The sequence below is a fragment of the Cardiocondyla obscurior genome, linkage group LG18, assembly GCF_019399895.1.
Source record: "Cardiocondyla obscurior isolate alpha-2009 linkage group LG18, Cobs3.1, whole genome shotgun sequence".
Lineage (NCBI taxonomy): Eukaryota > Metazoa > Arthropoda > Insecta > Hymenoptera > Formicidae > Cardiocondyla > Cardiocondyla obscurior.
In genome coordinates, this window is record NC_091881.1 from 4142393 (window position 1) to 4167293 (window position 24901).

The 24901-nt window shown below is 43.2% G+C and overlaps 1 protein-coding gene across 3 annotated transcripts; it reads left to right on the forward strand.

Annotated features, from left to right (window-relative positions):
* Positions 1-932: 932 nt before the first annotated feature.
* Positions 933-22554, forward strand: LOC139109819 (forkhead box protein D1). Of its 3 annotated transcripts, none has more exons than XM_070669175.1 (9): positions 933-1118; positions 4087-4558; positions 7543-7675; positions 18751-19392; positions 19544-19745; positions 19878-19926; positions 20205-20283; positions 20353-20511; positions 20837-22554. In XM_070669175.1, exons 2-9 carry the CDS (start codon positions 4505-4507, stop codon positions 21028-21030), a joined length of 1512 nt encoding a protein of 503 aa, XP_070525276.1. In that variant the 5' UTR covers positions 933-1118; positions 4087-4504; the 3' UTR covers positions 21031-22554. The 3 variants fall into 3 exon arrangements, with proteins under 3 accessions (XP_070525276.1, XP_070525277.1, XP_070525275.1); XM_070669176.1 differs by having other exon boundaries at positions 20362-20511; XM_070669174.1 differs by having other exon boundaries at positions 20205-20511.
* The last annotated feature ends 2347 nt before the right edge of the window (positions 22555-24901 follow it).

A 24901-nucleotide genomic window follows, 5' to 3' on the forward strand; every position in this document is an offset into this window, starting at 1 on the left:
CTTTTTGTATTTTAATGCCAATGTATTATTAAAACAGAATGCGTTCGGTCATTTTTATTAACGTAAAAGCAAAGTAAAAAAATTTTTTTAGGAGAGAATATATTCGTACTGCAATATTTTAAGCGTAATATCGAATAATCCTATCTTTACAGTATTTAATATCACGAATATGAGACTGGTGTCCCTTTTGATGACGGTCAGCAGTTTCGACCACATGGTCTCGTTCTCTTGACCTTAATTACTGACACCGATCTTTATTAATGAGCAAAACAATAATTGCTTAATACGTTTTGCGAAACGCTATATAAGCGTAATTACATAATAATTCGTGACCGACATTTACGATTTGTCACAATTCTTTCGCGATCAAGTATCGAACAAGTGTTAGCTGCAAACGAAAAAAGTGCCACAATTCTTTTTACGTCTAAGAAAAGAAGAAAAAAAAACGTAGAAATCATTGATTTTAATTCTATTTCGGCTGCGTTCCATTTCATACGCGATACGTCACTTACTTCTTCTGTTCTGAATGTTAAACGGGAATAAATGATGCATCACGAGCATGATGCATAAAATGGAATGCATAAACCTCGTTTTGCCTTTCTCAGTATTTGACGAGCAGCAAAGACAAAACGGGTATTTATTAAATTATAGTTAAAGCTCTCTCTCTCTTTCTTTTTTTTTTCTTAAAGGTTCCAAAATTATTCCAAGTAATATCTCCGGAAAATTCTACGTGGGACATTTAAACATTTTGACATTTAACGTAAGGAAAAAGTCATCGCGACGCGCGGTTTGATCCAAATTGCCGCGGGCGGGGTGGCGGCGCGCGTCGAGTAGGGCGGTCTAAAGTTGGCGCGAAACGCGCGCGACTCCGCCTTCGCTTCCCTTCACGCCGTACCGCAAGCGCGCCGCGGATCGCAACGGTCCGGCCGGTCGTCTCTTTCGCGGCTCAGTCTTGATCTCGCCTTGGTTTTATCTCGTCGTACGCGTCTGTTTTCCGCGCCCGTGAACGTCGTCTTTCGCTGGCGCCGCATTGATATCCGCCGCGTGGCTCTTTCTTTCGCGGTGAACCAAGTGATTTGGCGAAGAGCTTTTCCATTCGGAGGATCCACGCCAACGAGGTAAACAACGTCATCATGCTCATACCTTTTTTTGTCTCGACGGCACGTGAACGTGAAACCCACCGTGCGCGTTTCTTCGGGCGTCCTGTTTCTGTCGCACGTGGACAAGTTTATTTGGTTGGGCAAAGAGTACGGGTTGGGCAAAGGGTCACGAATCGTGACCGAGGCTGGGTTATTCTGTTATGTCGGTTTTGGTACACCACTTTCCTTATTTCTTATAAAGTCAAAACGCCGTATCAAATAATCGGTATATTTTTCTAACTTTAGTATTCAACATAATTAATTACACAATGCCTGTCGTAATTATATCTAGAACTAAACGACCAAGAAAATTAATTAAGTAGCCTCTCTCCGCTTCTCCCTCTCTCTTTCTTCAACGGAATTCACTGTTAGATATCGATGACTAGAATCCATTATGGAAATTAATGACCACAATGTGACTGACAGATGTAACTTAATTAATATTAACGGCGCCGTTATGTCGACTTTATAAACTCGAAATCTTGCCGGCGGGCGGAGGAGAGAAGCGGACGGGAGCGCGAAGTACCCGGTGAATGAGACACCCGCATTATCGCCCGGAAGAAGCCGCGTCTCGTTTTGCGTGTGTATTTTTTATTTATTTATTATTATTATTTTTTTTTTTTTACTATCTTGGAGGCTCGTGAGTGGCGGCGCGAGATTCCCGGCGAGTTTGTAAACTTCGGGTGCCGCGATCGCGGCCGCAAGCCGATTTGCAGCGGCCCGTGTGCGGGGCCGGCTGTTTACTAAACAGCGAGATAAATATTTCTTCTTTTTTTAAGATAAGCGGAGTTTTCTCGTTTCGCCGGTTGAACGTGGAAATGAGCCGATCGGGTCGGCCGCCGCCTTGCCCCCTTGCCCAACAATTCTCCGCAGAACTCACGTGAATACGATTAACGTCACAGATCGTCATCTCGTATCGGGACACGATACACGCGCGTCCTTCTTTTTCATTTTTTAAAATTATTTTTGTGTCACGAGAACGCGAAGAAATGTAACTTTTGTTAATTAGAATGCGTGAAAGTTCGTCATTATTTCGTTGGATATTTTTTTAATATTCTCCTTAAGACGTTCGACTCCGCGGTATGAAAAAACAGATCTCGGCATTCTTTTCTTTTATTCGCATTCGTACGTGATGAAATAAAAATTTGCACAAGTGAAAAATGCAAAAGAGACTCGAAAAGTCTCTCGCTGTTGTAAAATTGAAGCTGAATCTTAGTAAACAGATTTGTGCAATTAGTTTTATCGTTAAATTTCTTGGTACAGTTGAGCGTATAAATATCTTGACCCTTTACGATATTTTTAATCACGCATCAGTTAAGCTTTCGAGCGGCTCGCGCGCTTTTTCCAACGCCGCGAGAGCGGCCGGGGTCGCGAAAAATAGGAAATATCCGGAAAGTATCAAAGTTCTCCTACGTGGAATTTTAATTTAATATTGTTACTTTAAAAACACAAGAGCACCGTGCCGTGAGACTTTTCACGAGCGAATTTGGAAGCGTTTAAAGAATTATGAATGCATTGGTAAGATCAAAAAACCTGAACGTCGAGAGACCGCCGATTAGTGGAACTGTTTACACTGTCTCTTATCACCCGCGACCTCTTGCAACGGACCTTTCGTTACAAACAGAATCACGGCGGATCATGAGAGAATTAGCGGAGATATAAGAACATAATGTCGCCAACCACATAATCTAATCGACGGGGTACGGCATAGGGTACGACGGGAGAAACGATTTCCCGTCAACAGATATGTAAATATCTGGTTGATCCGGTCCATATGTGCGGTCGATTGATAAGGCAACTTCATCAAGCGGCTTCATGATCGTGTCATGATCGAAATATTTTCGAAAGATCTCCGAAGAGACGTCTGCAATCGACTTAGAATTCGTGAGGGAAACAACCGCGAAAAAAGATAAAAAAAAAATAAAAAAATATATACTATATTGTCAGCACCGGCAATCGAGGTGGGATTTATGACGTCGTCGCGGAGGCTCTGTCGTAAACGCCGGCGGAAGTACCGATGAGTCCCCGGGGACCTCGAGTCCCTTTCCTCCCGGTCGTTTAAGGGCGCTAAGTGCTCAGCTGTTGCGTGCCCGTCATCCTTCCGAAGAGGTGTCCCGTCTATCGTCTCGCGCTGGGGCTCGTTTTCGTGAAAATAGTGCGCGTCGTCGGCCGAGCAGAGCGAGTTCACTTAAGACGCGAGCTGAAAACTCGAATTTCGATACCGCCACCGTCGTTTTAAACCTTCCTTTCTTTGTCGCGCCTCCGCCGACGGAAAACGGTCGCCTCGCGCTCCCGTCGGCCTCGACGATACGGTGCCACCGACCGCAAACTTTGACGCCTACCGATATCCGGATTAACAATTTAATTTGCGAATATCTCTGTTTATTCACGCCGTTTCTTCCGACTGCATTTTTTTACTTTTTTTTTCTGAAGAAAAAACACGGACTCTCGTTCTTATCGCTTGTAAAGACCCCGCCGCGAGTTGGATTGTTATTTTGACACTGCAAAGTGCCTCGTGTTTTCGATGAATCAGCTGACCTGATTCGGTACCGCGTTATCCTAATGATTGCATCAGCTTTTTTTTGTTGGCGTTGCACGTGGATTGCGAATCGGTGGCGGAAAGCTAACACAAGCTAAAAATTGTACCCGGTATAATTTTGATGTGTACGCTGAGGTTTTCATTAAAAAAAAAAGTCTTTTTTAAATTTGGAACGTAAGGAATGTAAACGCGAGATTATTTAAAATCCTTAGAGAATACGTATAATCTATATTACCAAACAACATATTCCACCAATAATGCTTCATTGTATTTAGATTAAATATAAAATATAAATATATTTATCACGTATGTATTTACGTGAATGAAAGATTTTCCGATCGTCTCCTTATTTTCCACGCGAGAACACATTACAAAGCTTCAATGAAAAAAACGTTTACTCTGTTGCAGATTCTTTTCGATTCTACTTACAAGGAAATCCGTCGAAGCCCTCGCGTTCGTCTTGCACGGACGATTTGTCTCGAAGATGTAAAGCGCGTGATCGCGATGCACCTTCCGCATTACATCCAGGACAATTAGCTTCCTCTCTCGCTACTCGCGATATTGCGCGAATTGTGTCGCCGATGTGAAACGAGTGTTTTTTTTTCCTCCCTTACTACGAACGGTTTCGGGAGCATGAAACGATTGGACGACTTTAAAGTGGCAGTGAAACGAGATTCCGATTATTGAAAACTCGACGATAACGCGGAGGCATTGTTCTACCCTTGTACGTTGAGCCATTGGCGGTGCAATTGTGGAGATCCCGACCGGTGATTGGGTGCAGCTGCAGCAGCATCGGGTAAATGCAGCGGCGACAGCCGACGCCTTTATGAATTACGTGGACAGGTCCAGGATGGTCTCGCACATCATCCCTGTTTCGGGGGTAAGTAAAAAAAAAAAAAAAAAAATATTTGCGACTGTTAAAGATATACTACTTTCGAAGCGTTCGACGAGCTTGATATTCAGATGCTGAACGTTTCAAAATTAGAAATAAGTGCAGTGTAGATCACCGATTAGAGCTATTTAATTTTTAAAGCGCTTCGAACGATGGATTCAAAGGTCTGCTTGAGAATATAATATATGGTACCACCAGATTGTCTACATTTCGGCAATCTCTTGCTCTTCTCATTGTTCGCTTATCATTATTCTATTTATTTCTTTGCTTTTTTTTTTTTAATGAAGTTTTCCCCCGTTTCTCGGAGCGAAAGACAGTCGACTTAACGTCGTCACGCACGCTCTCGGCTTATCTTCCAACAGGGGAACGAAAAAGAAAAAGAGTCGGGAGGTCGTGATCTCGAAAATTTCACAACGGCTCGCGAATCACGTCTTCTACGACATTTACTCTGCGACAATTTCACACAATATTTTGGAGCTACTTTAACGAGAATCTATGCGATTAATAAATTTCCTCCGCTTACTTTACTTATTGTATTTTATTTTTTTGATTTTTTTTTAATTAAAAAAAGAAGAAACGCGAGTTTAAATTATAGAAATAAGGAGAGAGACAAGTACGAGTAGAATCTAGGGATTTATTAAATAAAATTTCGGCGAGAGATTTTCTCGCGGTATCAATGCTCGCGCGCGATTTAGCTACGACGTGATCGCTGAATGGATTAAAACTGGGTTATCGAGCGTGTCGTTCTATCGATCAATCAGCTAGTGTGACAGTCAACTTTGCGAACACGAGCGAAAAATCGATGCCAACTCTGATTACTGTTTGTTCGTTAGCTCAATGTCCAACCGTCGGAGTTCTCAAGGATTTCAACGCGAGATGAATAAACTTGGGCGAACAAAGTTTCTCGGTATTAATGAACAATAATAGGGGAAGAGTTTTTCTTCATTAACGTTTTAAACAGTTTCTAGTTCTTTAATCGATTTGTCATCAGTTTTTTTTCTTTTTTTTATGCCGATGATTTTCGAACGGTTAAGAATGTCCGACTTATGTAAATATTTTCTGAAAGTATTTCATTGGCATCACGTGGAAGTATCGTGCGAAAAGTGACAAATGATAGAGCGCTTTTTATCGAGGCTCCGATAATAAAATACATGTGCGTCTTGTCGTCGATCCGTGTCGATCTCTTGTGGTTTGAGATTTTAGAGTGTCCATGAGAGATGTACGCGACTAATGTAAGATTTTGCGAATTCTGGTCGGAAACGATAAGGCCTTTAGAATTGTTATTGGCTCGATAATTTTGTGATATACGCGTGTATTTTAGTTTTTTGGTTTTTCTTTTTTGTCCTTTTTTTTTCATGTTTTAAACTCATACAATTATATACACGCATACAAAATTCGATCTTTTGCATTTAATACTAAACATATTTGCTGTTATGATACTGACCAATACTGAATTTTTCTTTTTTTTTTTTTTTTTTTTTGTTTGTGTTTCGTCGGTTATCAATGACTGTCATGAAGTGACTATGGAATAAACATCATATATCATATTTTTGTGCAATTTAATACTATAAATTCAGCACTATAAATTAAGTTTTTCATTTTATTTATTTAAGTTTTATTTTATTTTATTTTGTTAAATATAAATTAATTTAACCTGGTGTAAATGGAATCTCAACGAAAATACGCTCGGCGATGAAATTGATAATCTTGTTATTAGAAAAAAGAAATTGATAAGTTACAAAGTTATTTCTTATTTCAATATCAGTCACAAATTTGAAAGGACTCAAAGTGCAAAGACAGAGCTTTCTCTGCACGTCTTGTTTTCGTGAATGTTAAGTTTAAAATCCGGAAACGAATTAACAGAATCGCTGAAATTGCATGGAAGAAAGTAATCGGCCGCGTTGGACAGTGCCTTAGAATCGACAAGTATCTTAATTCATGCTTTTTATTTATTCTTTGAGGATCGCTTACCGAATTTCGCGACCCTCGTGATTCGCAAAGCGCGGGACTAGGACCTCTCTCGTAAAACCGGATTGCAAATTAACGATCTAGCGAGATCGTAAGTTTCGCCCCGGCATAATACGATGTCACAACACCGAGTCGGTGTTTGTAAGCTTCCGGTGACGGCACTTCAAACATCGCAAGCGCCAAGCCAAAAGTCTTTTGGCCTGCCCCGCTCGCGGCCCTCTTTCTCTTTCTCTCTTATTCCTTCGAAGGAACTTCTTTACTGTCGCTGCTCGTCCCGCAATTTCTCCGGTTCGTTTACCTCTGAATGTTCGGACTCTGCTATACGAGAAGACTATGTTTTAGAGTATTTTAGGATGACGTGAATTTACCTCGTCGATGCGCCATCCGTTATCGAAGATTTACGACGCCCACGTTGTCCGAGCCTATTCAGATCTTTCTATTAGAAAGCTAGTAGAGTTTCTGAGCGGGATCGATTCACGCGAATCCGAATTACTCTTGGGGATGCATATGTATAGTTAAATTGCTTTTAGTAATCTATAACTTTTAAATATTGATTTGTTCAGTGAAAAAAATTATGCTGCGATTATATTGAGCTTTTATAAAGAAAGAAAAAAAAGAAAAAAAAAACAGCTTTTTAAAATATGGCTTGTAAATGTATAATGCGTAATAAATTTGTGCCAATGTTGTATAATAGCACATAAAATTATTTATTATACGATATGAAGTTAAAATGATCTTTACTTCGTGTATAATATCGCAAGTAACGAGCAATGTTATGGCATAATTAATTACAAGGATTTTATTTCCAATATATTGGTTTACTCGTTCAAGAGGCTGTGTATATCTCGCTTATTAAAAGATTTAATTCATGTATCGTATTTACATTATATAATCTGTGTATTGACTTTGTACTAACAAGGGCAGCCCCATAATAATTATTTATTCAATTATTAATTACGAATATACGGAACGGTAAACTTATTTGATTTGATGCCGATTTTCAGGAGTTGCAGCAGGGGAATGAGAATCTGGGATCCACAGGACTCGGCAGCATGCAGGATTCGTTTCACTCCCTAAAGATCAAACAGGAGCCGCTTCAGCTGTCGCCGCCGTCGTCTCTACCGCCTCTTCATCAAGGTGCGTTCTAATTAATTTTATCGCGCCTTTCGTGACTTTCGAAATTCTATTATTTCCAAAGATAGCCCGACGAAAAAAAATTCAATTATTTGATTGCCAACGATATTGAATACGTCACGATCGAGCAGATTAATGAGATGATATTTCTATGAGTGTTCGCATTCTCGGGATTAATTTCAATTAATTCGAAGTCGATCGAACGAGGGGAAATAAAGAAAGTCGCCAATCTTTCTGGACAAAGTCCCAAATCGACCCGGCGGCCTCGGCGAAAAGAAGCCGAGCGGTTGTTGCTAAAGGCCACGTTCTAATAATACAAAACCGTAGTCGAGAGCGTTCGTCGTCGCGAGGGAGGGCCTCTCCGAGAGATGACTTTCCCGAGAGAGGGAAGAAGGAGACGCGCGAGAGAGTGATATACCGTGGGCGGCCTGTGGTGCACGAGAAGAGAGACTCGATCTTTCCTCGCAACGTTTAGTCCACACATTCTCTCGCCCCTGCGATTATACGGCCTCCTCCACCGACGGTGCCGTCGCGTTTCTAAGTCCACGGGGTTTAGAAATACCCCGCGATTTATCTCGCGGTGACGAAACGCGTATGATTTAACGCGTTCTAGTCGCGGCCGGTCTCGGTGCTCCGCGCCGCGTTAGCGAACATCAAGAACTTAACGAAGACACGTGTCTTAATAAGTCCACGACGCACTTATAGAAAGAAATATTAACGCGGCAAATCGATAATCTCCCTCGAGAAACTTCGAGCACGTCGAGGTAGCGAGAATAATCCGCTTGCGATTAGCAAGATCCATCGGGATTCGTTATCGGCGCCGGATACGTCGCATTCCCTTCATTCTCCGCGGGGATATCTAGACGGGGGCCTTCTCGTCGACAGTTTTCTCTGTCGTTCTACGGTGGTCGGGTTGTATCGCCCGGTATACGATTGCTCGGGGTTTCGTCTTTCTATCCGCGATTGTCGAGCCGGTCGGCCCGGCCGGCAAGGAACATTTACGGAGAGGACAAGCGCGCGAGAGGAAGAGCGAGGGAGAGAGAAAGAAAGAGAGAGAGAGAGAGAGAGAGAGAGAGCGTGTGTGATAAGCGTAACGGGGTTTCTTCGCCGGGTTCATGTTACTTTATTATTCGCTAATCGCTGAATGTCCGGATAGATAGATAGTCCCGAGATACGGCGCTCGCCGACATGGCTCCCGCTCGCCCGATTAATTCCCGTCGGCCTCCTTACTCACAGGAGTGAAACCTTAGCTGGGTATCGATGTCCTGTGTCAAGCGGATACGCGCCGAAAAGATAATCGCTAAATAGTTCCGAGCCTCCGCCGAGATAAGCCGATCAAAGACGCGCAACAGAGATATTTATTCGAGGCCCGTGATTCGTACCAGTGAAGGAACTTTCGCGCAGTTTTCTCGTATCGCGGGGTTAACAATCGATGCGCGGAGTGTGTTGATGTTCCCTGTCACGTTTGTTACTGCGGTAATATTAAATATAATACACGGCGGTATTATATTTAACATTTCGTATCGGATTCAGTACACTAGATATTAAAGCTACACAAATTTCAATAGCTCCCAACCATCAAAGTTGCCATTATAAATTTACTATTAGTTAGTAAAACACACAGAATTTGATAATTCCGCGTAATGGTATAGGGTTGAATATTCAATGACATGCTAATAATGAAAATAAAGAAACGTATATAGCGATGTGATCGCTTTTTACGATCGCGGCAAGTGTTGAATTAATTAATGTTATTCGTTGGCTGCGGTTATCAGCTTTTTAACGCTTGATTTTATTTTAAGTAATTTCTTTCATTTTTAACGAGTTAAAAGTAAATTTAAAAAAATTAAATAAATAAATAAAATTAAAAATTATATATAAAAAAAATGAAAAAAAAATAGAATGCTTACAAGGAAAGTATTAAGCACGTGCGGCTAGTTGCAAGAGTCGTTATCTTTCTCTTTCCTTTTCCTTGTTTAAGTTTCTGACAATCTAATTTCACGCGATTACGTCACGATTCGATATGCAAAAGTATATTTAAAAAAGATTGCGACGCCGGCTCGGAGCTCGTTTGGAGAAGCGCAGCGAGCCACGAGGGCGGGCGAGAGGAGAATCGCGGTGGAAGGATCTTGCCAGGCGGCCCAGAACGGATGCTGGGACAAGAGGGAGGATGTACCGCGGTGGCAACGAGACGTCGCATGTTTAGGTCCACGTCCCGTGAATCGGAGTGTTTAGAGCGTCCGCGTGCAAGAGTTATGGTCGCTAATCCGGGAAGGCTTGCGCGTGCTTCTCAGAGCGAAAGAAGGAGCTGACATATCGTTCAACGGCGACAGCGCTCCTTTTCGTGGATTCCGCTTCGTGTAAGCCGCGACTTTTCGACCGCGCCGTTCGCATTTAGATCCGGCGATCGCTCGTTTTCCCCAATCTCTCGCGGAACCGATTCTAATTTTTATCTTTACGTACGTAGTCCAATTGTCGCCGTCATGAACGTTTCAACTTCCCTACGTCTTCCCTTCTGTCCTCCCCAATTCTCGAGAGAATTCATCAGCCCGCTGAATAGTAACGTTAAGTTCTCAGTCGGACGTTTGGACTGATTTCCTTTTTTTTTTTCTTTTTTTTTATGAAACGAAAGAGGCTGCGACGGAATCGTGGTTCGCGCGTTCTACATCGTTATAATTCGCGCGCGAGTCCCTCTATTCGCTGCTAAACAACGATTATACTGCGCGGCGCAAGTTTATCGAGGCAATAAAGGCCGCACGATAAAGTCGTACGAAATAGCTGACATGTCTAATTATAGGACAGCCGATTATCGCTTAAACACTGATCTAATTACTATTTCGTTGCCGCGGCCTGGTTATATTACGATCCATTGTGCGGGGAGATTTAGACGTTTAAATGGAGCTCGTGGTAAATCATTTACCTTTTCTTTTTTTTTTTCTTTTTTTCCAAGATCTCTTCGAGCACGGCTGTCACGTCGGTGGACTCGCGTCTTTAAAACAAATTTACTTGCGCTCCCTTGCGCTGCTGACTTATTATTAATTGACAGAAATATATTTTCTGAATTATCTCGCGCGCGCGCGCTTGATATTTAAAAATGCTGCATATTTTAAGCTTGGTTAAAATTTTTTGAGGAAAGTCTGGATCGATGACCCTGTTTATTTACTTCGAAATAGGGTCACGGATGCAATCGGCGAGTATTCGCATTGAAATATAGCGTAAACAACGTTATATAGTAAACAACGGCAATCGGTTTGGAGGCAATCGCTAATTTTGCGATAAGGGGCTATCGCACGCGAATAACGTTATCGTGAACGGCGCTATGTTGCGTTCACGGCGTTACAGAAATTGACAGAAGCCGCCAAAGTTTCCGCGATAAGTAGTACTCAGGCAGAAAATAATAGCTGAATTATGCTAATAATTATCGATGGTTGCGTAAGGCGTCGAGAAAATAAATTTTAGGCCACTAATTTAAAAAGATACGCCAGGCCCAGCCGGATAACAAGAGAACGACACATAAAATTCTTAACGTATATTGTTTATAATATATTGTTGCTCTCTACTTTACATTTTTTTTTATTATTTTGTTTGATATAATTTTATATCGCACTTATTTATTCAATCGAATCGGGCATTACGCGTAGCGGCGAGGAGTCATCGGGATGACGTAGAGAAGTTGAGGAAAAGTACGAACGGGGAGATAAAATCGGCCGATCGGAGCCGGCAAATGGAATCGCGAGGAAACGGTCGGGCCCCTTGTCTAAGAATTAATGCGTCTACGCTAATTAAGTAATCGACTTCGCTCATTTGTGCCTCCTCGCTCGCGATCGACGATTGCGCCGCGCTGCGAGGCTGGGCCTCTTCGATTAATCAATGCCGGGCGATGGCGGATACGACGCCTGTGCAAAACAGGCCGCTCGCATTTCATATTTACTATCGCCAAACACGATAGCGACGGAGATAGCGACGCGTAGTCTTTGATGCGGAGAAGAAAAGACCACAAAAAAAAAAGAAAGAGAGAGAGAGAAAGAGATTATTAACGGAGAGCTACGCTGCACCGTCGTGTGATTGTTCCCACGTATCCTCGAACGTATTCAAAACCTTTGTTTCGTCTCACCGAAATTAATTAACGGACACGGGTTCGTCATGTCGTTGAGGCGCGACCGCAATCGATAAACGCGGGTTTACATAAGCGATCCCGCGCTTTTAGCGCACTCCGGATGTCGGGTTTCGGAAATCGTCAACGACGTCGAATTAATAGAAAAAAAAGGGGAAAAAAAATTAAATTAATGTTAAATTTAACAGGTATAATTATTTACTATATTTTCTGTCGTTTTTAACGTACCACCCTCGCTTACGTGGTGAAGGAGCTACTGACACGGGACCGGTAAACGATTCCGATATGATATCGATATTATATCATAAGTTACCGTCGCGGAAAGTGGATGTGATGCTGCGCACCGTCTCTTCTTTACGTCATGACAACGACGATGCTAAGGTCGAGATGCTAGACGACGATTGGCTCACGCGAAAGATATCGCGAGATAAGCCGTCGCTGAAGTAACCCCCTGACCTCGGAGGCTCGAGAACCTCTCCGTTTTTTATCCTCGTAAGCCCCCTTACGATCCCCTCTCGGAAACTCTCTTATCTTAACCGGCACATTACGTCCGATTAACATTCGCAAACTTCTAACAATAGAAATTATTATTATTATTTTTTTCTTTCTCTTTCCCTTGTGTTTTTTTTGAAAATTGATTAGAACAGCATCGTTATTCTTATTTTAGGGGGAGGAGACTTTTAATTTCCGTGTTCTTTAAATTTTTGAAATATTGCGAAGACTTCTGTAATTAATTTTACATTTTTTTTTTCTATTGAAAATACGCTTCCTTGTTTTGGTAAAATAAAATTAAAATCCTTGCCGTTTCGACTGAGGCTGGCTAAAGTTTTTTCCCCCGAGATCGGTTGAATTTTTTCTGCGCAGGGAATGTTATGGTTATCGAGATAATCAATTAGCATGATTAATCGGCTACCTACTTATATCAGACTCGCGATGACGAATGTGACTCAGATCGTCGTATGAGAATAATGTTTAAAGAGGCACAGCAAGGAGAAAGAGAGAAAGATAAAGAGGTGGCCTGCCGATGGGATATCGGATTTCTATCGTGAGCCAAGAATCGCCGCGAGGCTCTCGATTCCATTTGCCCTCGCCCTCCTCCCCTCCGTCTCTCTTTCCCGTCGGCCATTTCTCTTCATTAAACCGATATAAAATGTCAAATGTCACAATATCGAAACATGAAAAATCATTAGTTATATAATTTTGAAATAACAAAGTTTGGTGAAAAATGTATGTTTCGTTCATCCTGCATTTTTTTTTTAATTATACGCGTAGACGACGATGTCGTTTCGCTCAGGACCTCTTTTTTTTTCATGGCATAGGAGAGAGAGAGAGAAAAAAGCTTAGATTATTTATAGCAGTTCTGCTAATAAGCGTATTAAGTTTTCAATACGTTTTTCTGTTCTAATTGCACGTCGATACGCGGTCACGTGTCCCTTTCTTCCCCCGCGCGGCCCCCTTGCCACTTGATCCCGTCGAATTACTTGGACGCTGAATTATCCATTATCCGTGATATTCTAAACGGCCGCGTGCGTCGCTTAATTGAAGCCAGTTAACGGGGATTACATTATATGGGTCAAATTAACAAAAATATATACATCGAACTTGAAAATGCGTATTGCGAGCAAAAGCCGGCGCTGCATAATTTATCACGCCGAGAGACGGGAGAAATCAATTCGGTTATCACGCCCGTCATGAATAAAGACCCCCGAAAAATTGGCCGGCTTTGAAAAATTCCCCGAATCATTCACGGACCCCGCAATCAATCCGCGAAAAGGAGATCGTACGTTTCTTTTTTGCGCCAATGACATAAATACTCCGCGTAGGAAATTAATCAATCAGCGGCAATTTACAAAATGTTTATATCCGGCGCGCGATAGCGCGTTTCGAAAGAAGAACGGTCCGCTATCAGTAGCGAGAATTATGCGATTCGTGCGCGCGCACGCACACGCGGAAACGTAACGCGTGCTCTGTGTCGTACACGCCGGTCACTATGTACGTACTGATATGCACGATATGGAGGAAAGAGACGGGCGAAGGGGGAAGAGAAAAAGACCTGAGCCGCATGAGCGGCGAGCTGGGCATCGAGATAGCGTCGCAAACTGTTCGCCAGCACACCTGACTGCAACTGGAGATTTGCTACGCGACACCCGTCGGCGTACATCTGTATGCTCTTACCTCGCGCGAACTCTGTCCCGACTCGGCACAATTGCGCACCAGAAAGATTTAAAAGACTCGCAGCTTTTGCCGCGACTTCTTTTCCTTTTCTTCGCCCGGCGTACTCGAATGGACCGACGGAATTTTAATTTGGATCTCGAGCTAAATTAATTACGGAGTTTGGGTGTAACGTGTAAGCTGGTGATACGACGTGGGGACAAGTAAATATAATCTCTGAAGGTCTTATTGTATTCTTATCGGGTGAGATACTTAATGTCCGAGATTAATTAACCCTTGAGAGAGGAAAAAAAAAATATGTATGTATTTCAACGGCGTAATGAAGTAATATAATTAGCCCCAGAGGGGATAAGGTCGCACCTGAAAATGTAGCGGCGTTTAATCGCGGAAGGGTTTCGCAATTTTGGACGGAATGCAGCGATCAGCTCGAAAAAGCAGCGAATGTAACGAGCATTACGCAAATCGACCTTCGCAGTGATTTATAATACGGGAATGCAATTGTCGCTTTCGTCGATATATCCTCCGCCGCGCCGTTTTCGCCGAGCTTGCAATTTTACGGCACGTGTTAACGATTCTCGGAATGTACGCTTTATGACGAAATCGACGGAGGAAGGTCTTCGGTGACTCTCGCGGCTTGTGATTCCACGGGTTAATTTTACGGGTACGTTACAACGTCGATTTATTTCGAAAGGCCCAAACCCCACGTATGCCGTTTGCGGATGATCAACGTCGTCGATTTCAACGCCACCGAGCTGCGTCCGGGAAACGAAATGCCCGGCGATTATTCGAAATCGTGTCTCCGGCGCGTCTGGAAAAATCCAGCGATAAATGTACGAACGCGACCGCGACGAGAGATCGTCCCGGCTTCGAAGACGAGATGACTTATATCTCGTTGCCGCACGTATATTCCGTCGCTCCGCGCGGTTCACCGAGCAGCGTGATGTCACGTCGTATTGTATTTCGCTTATCGGCGCCGGATGCCGATTCCTCGTTCAACCCAGCAGCATTTCAGGAATGCGAATGCCACGGTTTTCTACGACCGCCAGTGACAGCGGTCAGCGACAACGAAGACGACGACCTTCGCCCCGCAGATCGACTTTGCACCACCCCGGCTATACTCGATATACCTTCTACGCGTTACGCCTCGTCTGTCGTTTCCGTTCTTTTTGCATCGGTATCGGAGTATCACGCTAGCTTGTCTTTCGTTAAACTTCCGGTTGAAATTTTTTTTTTCCCCCCGTGGCTAATATGGAGTTATGTTCTAGCGTCTCGTCGCGTGCACTTTTGTTTCATAATAATGCGGTATTACAAGAATAAATTATATCATTAAATTTTTTTTTTTTTATATAAAAAAACGTCGAATTAACGATTAACGAATTAGATATATATTTTTTTTTTAGAGATCCAGCACATGCACGTAAATTAAATGTGATTTAAATGTATAAGGGAGTATTTAATCACAGTTGATCGATCCGCGTTCAACCTTACATTATCGGCGGCATCGGATTTCTCGCGTTAAAGTCGGTTACATTTCTCCGAGCTCGATCGAGCACTCGGTTATTATATATATATATATATATATATATATATATATATATATATATATATATGTATAAAATATATATACGATATACATATATATATATAAGATTGTTACTCGTATCCTTTTCTGATCGCAAGCCCCCGCGTGCACGTGTGTAATACAGTTTGTCGTGGCCATCAGATCATTGCGGATCGCTGTTATGACAATAGCCAAGCACGGTAGCGTATCCCTGTTTTCAAAACATCGCCTCTCTCGCGTATACCAGGATGATCCTAGCTCTCGCTGCTACAGGAAATTGTACACCCCACGAGAGCAGGTATAGGTCTAAAAAGAGAAATCCTCGTCGCTACATTAAAATCTCTCTCTCTCTTTTTCTTTACTTTTTTTTTCGTCCCTCGAGTCGGTCCTCCGAGCGATTTCTGAAAATTGTATTTGCTCAGGGCGATAGAGAACGCGCGCCGGTTTCGCGATGGGAAAAATCGTATTTCCGGAGACATAAAAAAAAAGAGAGATAAAAAAAACTGGAGCCCAGAGATAAATCCGCGAGATATAATTTCACGTTTTAATATTATTGCGTAATATTAAAAGATTCGCGACATGAGTAACCGTGCCGCGTGTTTCGCTCGACGAACGGGGACCGTGGACGTAAAATTTGAAGATTTTTCACGGAAAAGTTACCGGAAATAGGTATCCGTGTGCAAAACGCGGCACTAAAAAGCTTATGCAATCCGAATTCACTTTGCCCTCGATTTAAGTCGATTTTCAAATGGAAAATGGACCAAATAGCTTTTATTCAGCTGCAGCTGCGGCAACCGAGCGAGAAAAGAGACCTGCGTCATTCGAAAAAAGGGAAAAAAAAAAACGTAGAATCGCGCATGATATTCGTGAGATCATCGTCGATCGATGCGCGTGAACGCAGTATGGCGTATCCTTGTTTCCACAACATGGCTCTTCGCCAGGACGAGACGGCGCGATACCGGGAAATTTTACACCCAGCGTCCGTTCGTGTCGCACAGACATCTTGTTTGGCGGATCCATCTCTAGCCTGGAGCACGTGTTCGCGTTTTCGCAAGCCGTAACCGTATATCATCGAACTCAGGACGATGTTGTAGATACGTAATACCTTTCCGTGCAACGAATCGAGATACATGGCGTTCGACTCTCATTACGATCGTTATATTAACGACCGATGAGAGATCGCAAGAAGCTATCCCGAGTAAAGCCATTTCTTTTTTTTTTTTTTCTTCTTCGGCGCCAGATAAACGCGCTTTCAAGCGTATTTTCCCCATTCGTTTAGTTGAAAATTTAACCCGCGTAATGGAAACATAAATATCTCAACCTTTTAAAACGATATTTCGCGTAATTGTAAAATTAATATTGAAATTTGATGGGAAAACTGTGTTGCGTTCTTAAAACATGTAGCTGTAATATAAATGCAACGTAGCTTTTAACAATATTTATTAACGGCGTTAAAAATAAATAAAAAAAAGAGAAAAAAAAGGAAAGCGAGAGATAGAAAGATATACATATATTACGAAGTTGTATTTATAAAAAAAATTTTTGCGCGGCTTATCATCAATTTGTAATTTAAGAGGTAATAATTTTAAGGATGGGGACCTTTAATGTCACACGTGATATCGCTAAGAGATTTTATAAGACGCGTGTAAGTCTACTTTTCCTTACGATCGTCATTTCGCACTTTGAGAATTCCTCTCTCACGCTTTACGCATACACAAAGCAATTTGTACGGCCGTTAACGTCTGCGGTTAACGACTCGTAATACGATGTGTCCATTACACGGTGGTGTGAACCACAAATTTGCTCGACAACGTGATTCCGCCGATCGTTTTGCGTTCTCGGGATAATAACGTAAAGACCGGAGAGCGAATTAAAGGAAAAGTCTGATAAGGGAAAAGTTATGTAAACAACTCATTTATACTATCTGCAATCATTTTATATGCGTGGCCGGATAAAAATTTATTATCTAGACTAATTTTCTCTTAGATAAAAGAAAAACGCGTGTCAAATATTCCGGCATCTTTCTAACGGATTTTTATATCAAAATTTTATCTCCCGGCGCGCAGCGAAAGATAATACTCGGTGGTAACGATAATTAAGAACGTGACGGCCTGCTCGCCGCCGGTTAATTAGATAAATTTTTGCCGACTGACTTTCGGCCCTTCCGCCTCGTCCGCACTTTGCTCCGGGTTTGTTCGCTTTTATCCCCCGTTCCTCCCTTTTTCTTCCTCTTTCCCTATTTCGCCGGCGGCGGTGCGCACGTAAGTTATCGGTGTCCTGTTACATCCAGTTCCAGTTACACGTGCCGCGGGGCACCGATGCATTCGATACCACCCACCCCCTCCCGTACGCTTTTGTATACGCAGCAGCACTTTCGAGTACGCGTGACTCCCCCTTCGGCCCCCGCTTCCGCCACCCTCCCCCCTCTGTCTTGTTATCAGGAGTTTTTCGCTTCGCGTCGTGAAAAACGAATTTAAAAATCCAACACTGCTGGGAGTTATCAGACTTTTGCATTATGCAGACGTTATTAATTCGAATTTTTATTTTTAGTCTTGCAATTTGAAAAAAGAAAAAAGAAAGAAATATGATTTATATCGCTGAGAAAGTGTTGTTATCATTTTTTATTGATTTAATTTCGTTATCTTTTGTAACGTAGAATTGTTTTAAGAGCGCTTGAGCAGTGCACTTGCACGAGCCGAAAAAGTGATCGGACATCTAATGCTGGTGCTCGTCGAGGGTTAATTTGAGGAACGTGTATCTCGATATCGCTCGGGCGCGCTAGCCCTTTCTCTCTCGCTCGTGTTTTATCGCTTCGTATATCGACTCCCGGTATTAAACATAAAACCGACGTGGGCCTCGGGTATCCCGAGGCACAAGTTCCTTTTAAATAGGTCAATTGTTTTGCCCGGACGAGATTTCTGAGAATTATGCCGCGCGTTCACGTGCGGGATCAGTGATCAATGATGGAAACTCTACCTATTGTCCAGGTTCTCGGAGTGATCGCCACGTGCGATCACAGTTTCAGAGCTCACGACCCCTCGGTCGTGTTCTCTCGGTTTCCTGATAATTTCAACGCCACCGCCTCTTCGTCGAAGCGAAATAAAATTATAAATATTAAATCAGAATGTACGCGAGATGCGAAAATGTCTCGAGCTTGTAAAGGAAAGGAGACAGTGAAGAAGATAACCGATAATGACACGGAAGAGTAGAATTTCTCGTATTACATTTCAGTGAGCAGCTTCGTGTCCGAGCTGCAGAGCGGTTGCATCGGTGGCAATGCAAAGGACCTCGATTCCTCGTCGGTTCCCGGCCTGAACCGAAGTAGCTTGACGGCCCACGTCCCCCTGGGTCATCACCACCACCACCACCATCACCATCACCCCCATCACAGTCTGCACAGCCCCAGCACGGTGGTCTCCATGCACACCACCACCACCACCACCGCCGGTTCGACGCACCATCACCTGGACGACAAGGGTTCGTCGCCCGTCGGTGTTCTTCACAGCACGACCAATAGCAATCCTTCGACGCCGTCCGCACCCTCCACGCCCACCGTGGCCACTACCGACAGCACCGCGACCACCGTCGCCACCGGCACGAACAACAGCACCAACGGTGGTGGTACCACCGTGACGAACAACAAGCCACCCTACAGCTATGTTGCTTTGATCGCCATGGCGATACAGCACAGCGCGCAAAAAAGGGCGACCCTCAGCGAGATATACGCCTACATCACCGCTAAGTTCCCGTACTTCGAGAAGAACAAGAAGGGCTGGCAGAATTCGATCAGGCACAATTTGTCGCTGAACGAGTGCTTCGTCAAGGTACCCCGTGAGGGTGGCGGCGAGAGGAAAGGCAATTTCTGGACGCTCGGTAAATTTTTAATCGAGAATTTAACCGGCGATCTCTTGTTTCTTATATTAAAAAATAAAATTAAAAAAATAGATTAATTACCGGGAAATTGACACATTTAATTTAATTGCCGATCTTCTAAATTTTCACGAAAAAATTTCTTACGTCGTAGACCCGCAGTACGAGGACATGTTCGAAAATGGCAATTACCGAAGGCGGAGACGAATGAAACGTCCTTACAGGAACGCGCCGTATCACAAAACAATTTTCGGCGATCCGTTCTCGACGACCCACGTACATCTGGGGCCCAGGAACATCTTCGGTCACTCACCCCCTTCGTATGCTCCTACCGCTTATACGCGATACGATACGAGGTATTCAGATTTTTCAGAATATCGCGATGGCGATAATTATTACGTACTCTTCCAGAACGAAAGAAGACCTAAATTTTAATTAGCTAACAAAAATATTAACTCGAATCAGCATTAAACATTTTTCTATTGCAGCGCATGGAGCCTCCAACAGCCGCAGCTCTCGTACAGCCATTGCCAGTCGGTGAGTTGTCACGTTAGAGATTCCGTTACGTTATGCAAAATATTTTTTTTTTTATACATTTAATCTACGCATCGTGAAAATCTCTGCTAGAACACTTTGAGCGAATGTACTTTAGTTTATTTTTTATGCTATTTCTTGCGAAGCATAAGCGTCACTAAGAATTTTTCCGCACAGCGCAATTTAATTTCTTACAAACGATACGTTCGCACACTTGAATATAAACGAAGTTGAAATATTTTGTAATTCGGTCGAGTGATTGGAGGTCTCTTTGATCGCAGCTGCAGCCGCAGTTGCAGCCGATGCAGTCGATGCAGATCCCGGCTATGAATGGTTACAGCCAACTTGGTACTTCGTTAAGTGAGTCAATATTCTCGCACTTTGCACCCTCTTATGTCGAGCGGAGTAGTGCTGAACGACCAGACAAAGCGTTTCAAGGCAATTACCTGGATGTTCCAGGTGGAACGGCTGGATCGCCCGGTTCCATGGGCGGCGGCTCCTTCGGCAGCAGTTTCGCCGCGTGCGGCAGGAGACACGAATCCGCAATGCCCACGGACACAATGCCCGGGAGATGCTATTGGCCCGAGAGTGAGCGCGATTTTAATAGAAATTAAATTTTACAGTCACCCAGCGATTCCAAAATCACTCACAGTTCGTGATAAAAAATATACCGCATTCGCGAACCTTAAAGTAACTTATCGTCAAGCTTGATCGTCGGACGTGAAAAACGAATGTCAATTTAATTCCTCGAGAACTTACTTGTTTCGTCCACCCCTTTCTTTAAAGAATCTCAAAGGGTCGATGTATAGCGATACATCGATATGATTATCTTTTTCGCTGTAATCTTAACTATCGCAATACCTATGCAATTCTTTTTAATTATCTTATTGAAATTGTTTGATGGCTGTCGCAGTGGTGAACGTGAAGGAGGAGCCCGGGACTAACACCGTGTCAACCAGCGGGGTTGGCGTCGGCGTCGGCGGCGTCGGCGTCGGTGTCGGCGTCGGCGTCCCGTCCGGCATGATGAGCTCCACGGCGTCGTCGGGCGTCTCCACGACGGGGTTTGCACCGATGGAATTCCAGACGCGTTCCAAGTGCTTTATGTGAACACGGGAGGAACAGCCGTCAAACAGCAGCGCGTGCTACGTGACGAGCCGGCGCTGCGACGATCGTGGAACGATCCTACGTGATCTATCGTTAGATCGCAACGAGGTGGATTCGCTGTTCGACGAACGGTGAGCGGATGCACGCGTTCCCGAGACGCATCATCTCCCGCGCTGACGCGTATGTAACGCGGATTATATTTAACAAATATTATCGAATAATATCTGATAATCATTTGGCGATGTTATTGGACGGCCGTTCACGAATCCAACCGCGCGGGGAAAATACAGCGTAAACGTTTGTGAAACTCGTGTAATTGCTATTGTTGTGTTAATTCGGTGTTAAAGGTATATGTGTACCTCGTACATCTTTTCTGCGCTCGTTAAATAAAATTAAATACGTAAGCGAGACACGCAAACGCGTACACGGAGGTCGTCACGCTTTTATCATGCGAGGTATTACGAATAGAGATCCTTTCGGGGGTCCCCGAATTTCTTTTACGCGATCGCGCTTGTCAACGACAGCAGATGTGACCGCGAGAACCAATTTCTCGGTACACCCTCGTTTTCTTTTTTCCCTCCTCGGATGATATAACTTTGAAAATACCTCTATCTTCGCACATCGTTTTCGACTGCTAGACAGTATTGAATATCTTTACGAGAGGCGAGAGGCGAAGAAAGTTTGTTCACAATGGAAAAGAGATAGCGTTTCGATTGAACGCAAGAGCATTTTTTTTTTTTTTAATTAATAATTTTGTGGAAGAAATTGTTCTAGAAGAAGAGTTAGTGTCCACTTTCATCAATACGGATTAACTTTAATCTCGGCTGAGTTTATCTGTTGTCATTTTTTAATTCTAAGAAATGGAATGAGATTGTAAGTAAATTAAGCCGATATTAACGTAAATGTACGTTGATTAAAATGAGCACGAGCGCGCTTTATCACATTTCTTGCGCTGGAATGATCGAACGATGCTGTTTCTATTGCGATACGAACATTTGCGGAAGCTAGTGCCATTGCTAGGGCCATTGCAAGAAGAGCGATGCAGAGTAGAGGAAAGTCGTCTTGCTGTAGAGTTCTTTTATATATATATATATACATATACATATATATATATAGAGTGAGAGAGAGAGAATTTAATAAAACTATATATGTTTAAACGTACAGATATGTACGTTTTATGTGGAATCATGCAGATTAGAACGAAATTGTTTCCGCGACGATCACGATGTAAATATGCAATTAGCATAGACGTTAGACATAGTAACGACTAAGAATCTCATACTGCGAAGATTAATCTTATGTATAAAATTGGCTTCTATTGCATGTAACGCTCCGTGTTCAAGTTTATTACACACCGAGAACGTGTATGAGCACTCTGTGGCAGCTGCGGTATAGTGATTCGACGATAAATCCACGTGTAAAAAAAAAAAAGAAAAAGAAAAAAAAAATAAAAAAATATTAAAATAATAATTGTAACAGCGGCTATTGAAGAGATGAAAATAAACCTTAATTATTTATCATCGAAAAGTGTAGTCTTCTTTCAGACGATCACCTCGCGCGAGGCTTCGTTGCCCAACGATTGTCCGAGAATAGCCTCCCCGCGAATTCGCGCGCTAGCTGCACCCTAGGGTCTCCCGGCACAGGATGCCGAGGAGGGTAACGCGCACCGGGGAAACGGGGCGAACTGGACCAATGGCCGGACGAATGTTTTGCGAGCACAGTGTTTTGTAAAACAAGCTGTGCACCCGCCGTGGGCTTTAATATTCCTCGTAAAATCGAGAACGCTACGAGCGTCGGCCGCGTCAACACCGCTGCGCGTATCGGACGCGGAAATAGCACGTGCATCTTGTTTTTCCGACCTAGGAACGCTCCCGCGAGGGAACACGTCGATGACGTTGTTACGGCATTTTTTTCTCCCGAATACTGTAAAGCAAATCACGTCGGATTTACAATTGCGAGAAGCGCGAGTTCTCACCGTCGAAGAGCAACGTATCTCTTTTACGCGATGGGTGAAATAAGAATCTGCAATAGACCAAACGGGGTAAATGTCATTTCTACTTTTCTAATCGTTGTAAGAAGTTTTCGAACCGCGGCTTGGATCGATCAATTTTTTTGCTTATCGCATTCCTTTATTAATTTTTAGTTGGTAAGTGGAAGTAATTGTTTTTTTTTCCTTTCCCTCAATTTCGTGCCGCTCCCGATTTATGAGAGAATCGAAATCCGAGAGGTATTATTTCCTCCTTCTTCGAACCGCCGTATTAATCCCACGAATTTCCTTTGTCCCGCAGGAACGTATGCTTTACAAGACGCAGTTTGACACGCTCGACGTAAACATCAGATCCACTTTATCCAAACAGATAGTGGACTCGGCTAGCCACGCATTATGCACCGGAAAGCGCGATTAAAGCGTATAATAAAATGTCAGTTATTACAAGTCAGCTACATGGGTTACACGTGCACGCGCTTCTGGCGTCAATATTTTAACACTTCGGCTGAAACTTAATGATACCGATTAATAAATTTATTAATTACTCAATTAATAATTTAATTAATGATTTTGTAAAGCGATATCGAAAGGTTTAACAAAGTATACTCGCGGCGAATAACTATATTTATCAAGGTGCTAAGAGCTAATTAATTATTATTAAATGTTACTGTTTTACATCGAGCCGCGTGAACGAAAGTTCGCGATCCGTTCGCGTTATCGACGAAAGGATTTTAGGACGAGCTCCGAGATAAGCCGGGTCGCCAACAACCCGCCCAAGACGGTGGGACCCGTGGCTTTGAATGACGTGCAACAGCTGTACGCGACTTCGAGTCGCGTTCCGTGCTCGTAAAACGGATACATTTAAATGACGAGCGATCAGAAAATGCACGGATACTTAAATCATCTGTTCATTGAAGCGTGTACATTCCTTAAAGTCTGTTACGTATTAAGATATTCATTTAAAATCCGACGGAAATTAGAAGATAGTAGTTAAGAAGCATTTTTTTTTCTTTTTTTTTTAAATTCAATAAATAAGATCTTCATTCTCGCAGGAATTATACTCTTGCGATTTTGGGTGCAATTTTGCCATTCGGAACGGATGGGAGGAAAGATAGTGCGCGACGACCTCGCGTGCCAAAGACGCTCGGGGGAGGAACGCTCGCGAGATTCACACGCACGTGCGTCGTGCGTGCGTGACGATGCGTGTAAGCTGGAGGGCCGCGGTGACATATAGCGACGACGGAGGACGATCGTTTAGGCGACTATTAGCAGCTTCGCGGTACGCTGCCTGGATGCACATGTGCGACTCCTGCGGGTTCGCTGAATGGAAAAAGAAGCATTCACCGCGCTTCGGTCGATCGTAGACCGAAAGTGCGAGACTTGTTGCGCTAATGACGTAAAGAAAAAAAAAGAAATCTATCGACCGAGTAAATTAATCTCCCAGTTGAACAATTGTCTTTCTAAGGAAACTCACTGAATTGTATTCGTAATGTTAAATAAACGTTTCGCGCTTAGGCTATTAAGCAACGATAACAAAATATTACAAGTCGTAAATTTCTTGAGACAGTGCCAGCGAAAGATCGACGCTGATTTCTTTTTCTTTTTTTTTTTTACATTTATTTCGGAACGAAAAAAATCTATTTTCAGTGCTCGCGGGGATTTCGCTTCGTCCTAATTCGATTATAGCACAGCAGCTTAGATGCCTTAATGCACGGTCGTTAAAAGTGGATTTAATTGAGCGTCGCAGAAAAAAAAAAAAGAAGAGGACCAGCCGAGCAAGTCGAGAGAGTGTCTCGGGTATCGCACGGTCGATTTATGATGATCCTCCCCGTAGAAAAACGGGAGAGGGCCATGAATTCACGACTGCTCGACATCGAAGAACACTGT

Bases quoted from the DNA above. Each gene is read 5' to 3' on its own strand.
- LOC139109819 (XM_070669174.1), top strand. From the start codon at position 4,505: ATGAATTACGTGGACAGGTCCAGGATGGTCTCGCACATCATCCCTGTT. The intron at 19,393-19,543 runs GTAAATTTTTAA...CTTACGTCGTAG, and splicing joins AGGCAATTTCTGGACGCTCG to ACCCGCAGTACGAGGACATG. The intron at 19,746-19,877 runs GTATTCAGATTT...TTTCTATTGCAG, and splicing joins TATACGCGATACGATACGAG to CGCATGGAGCCTCCAACAGC.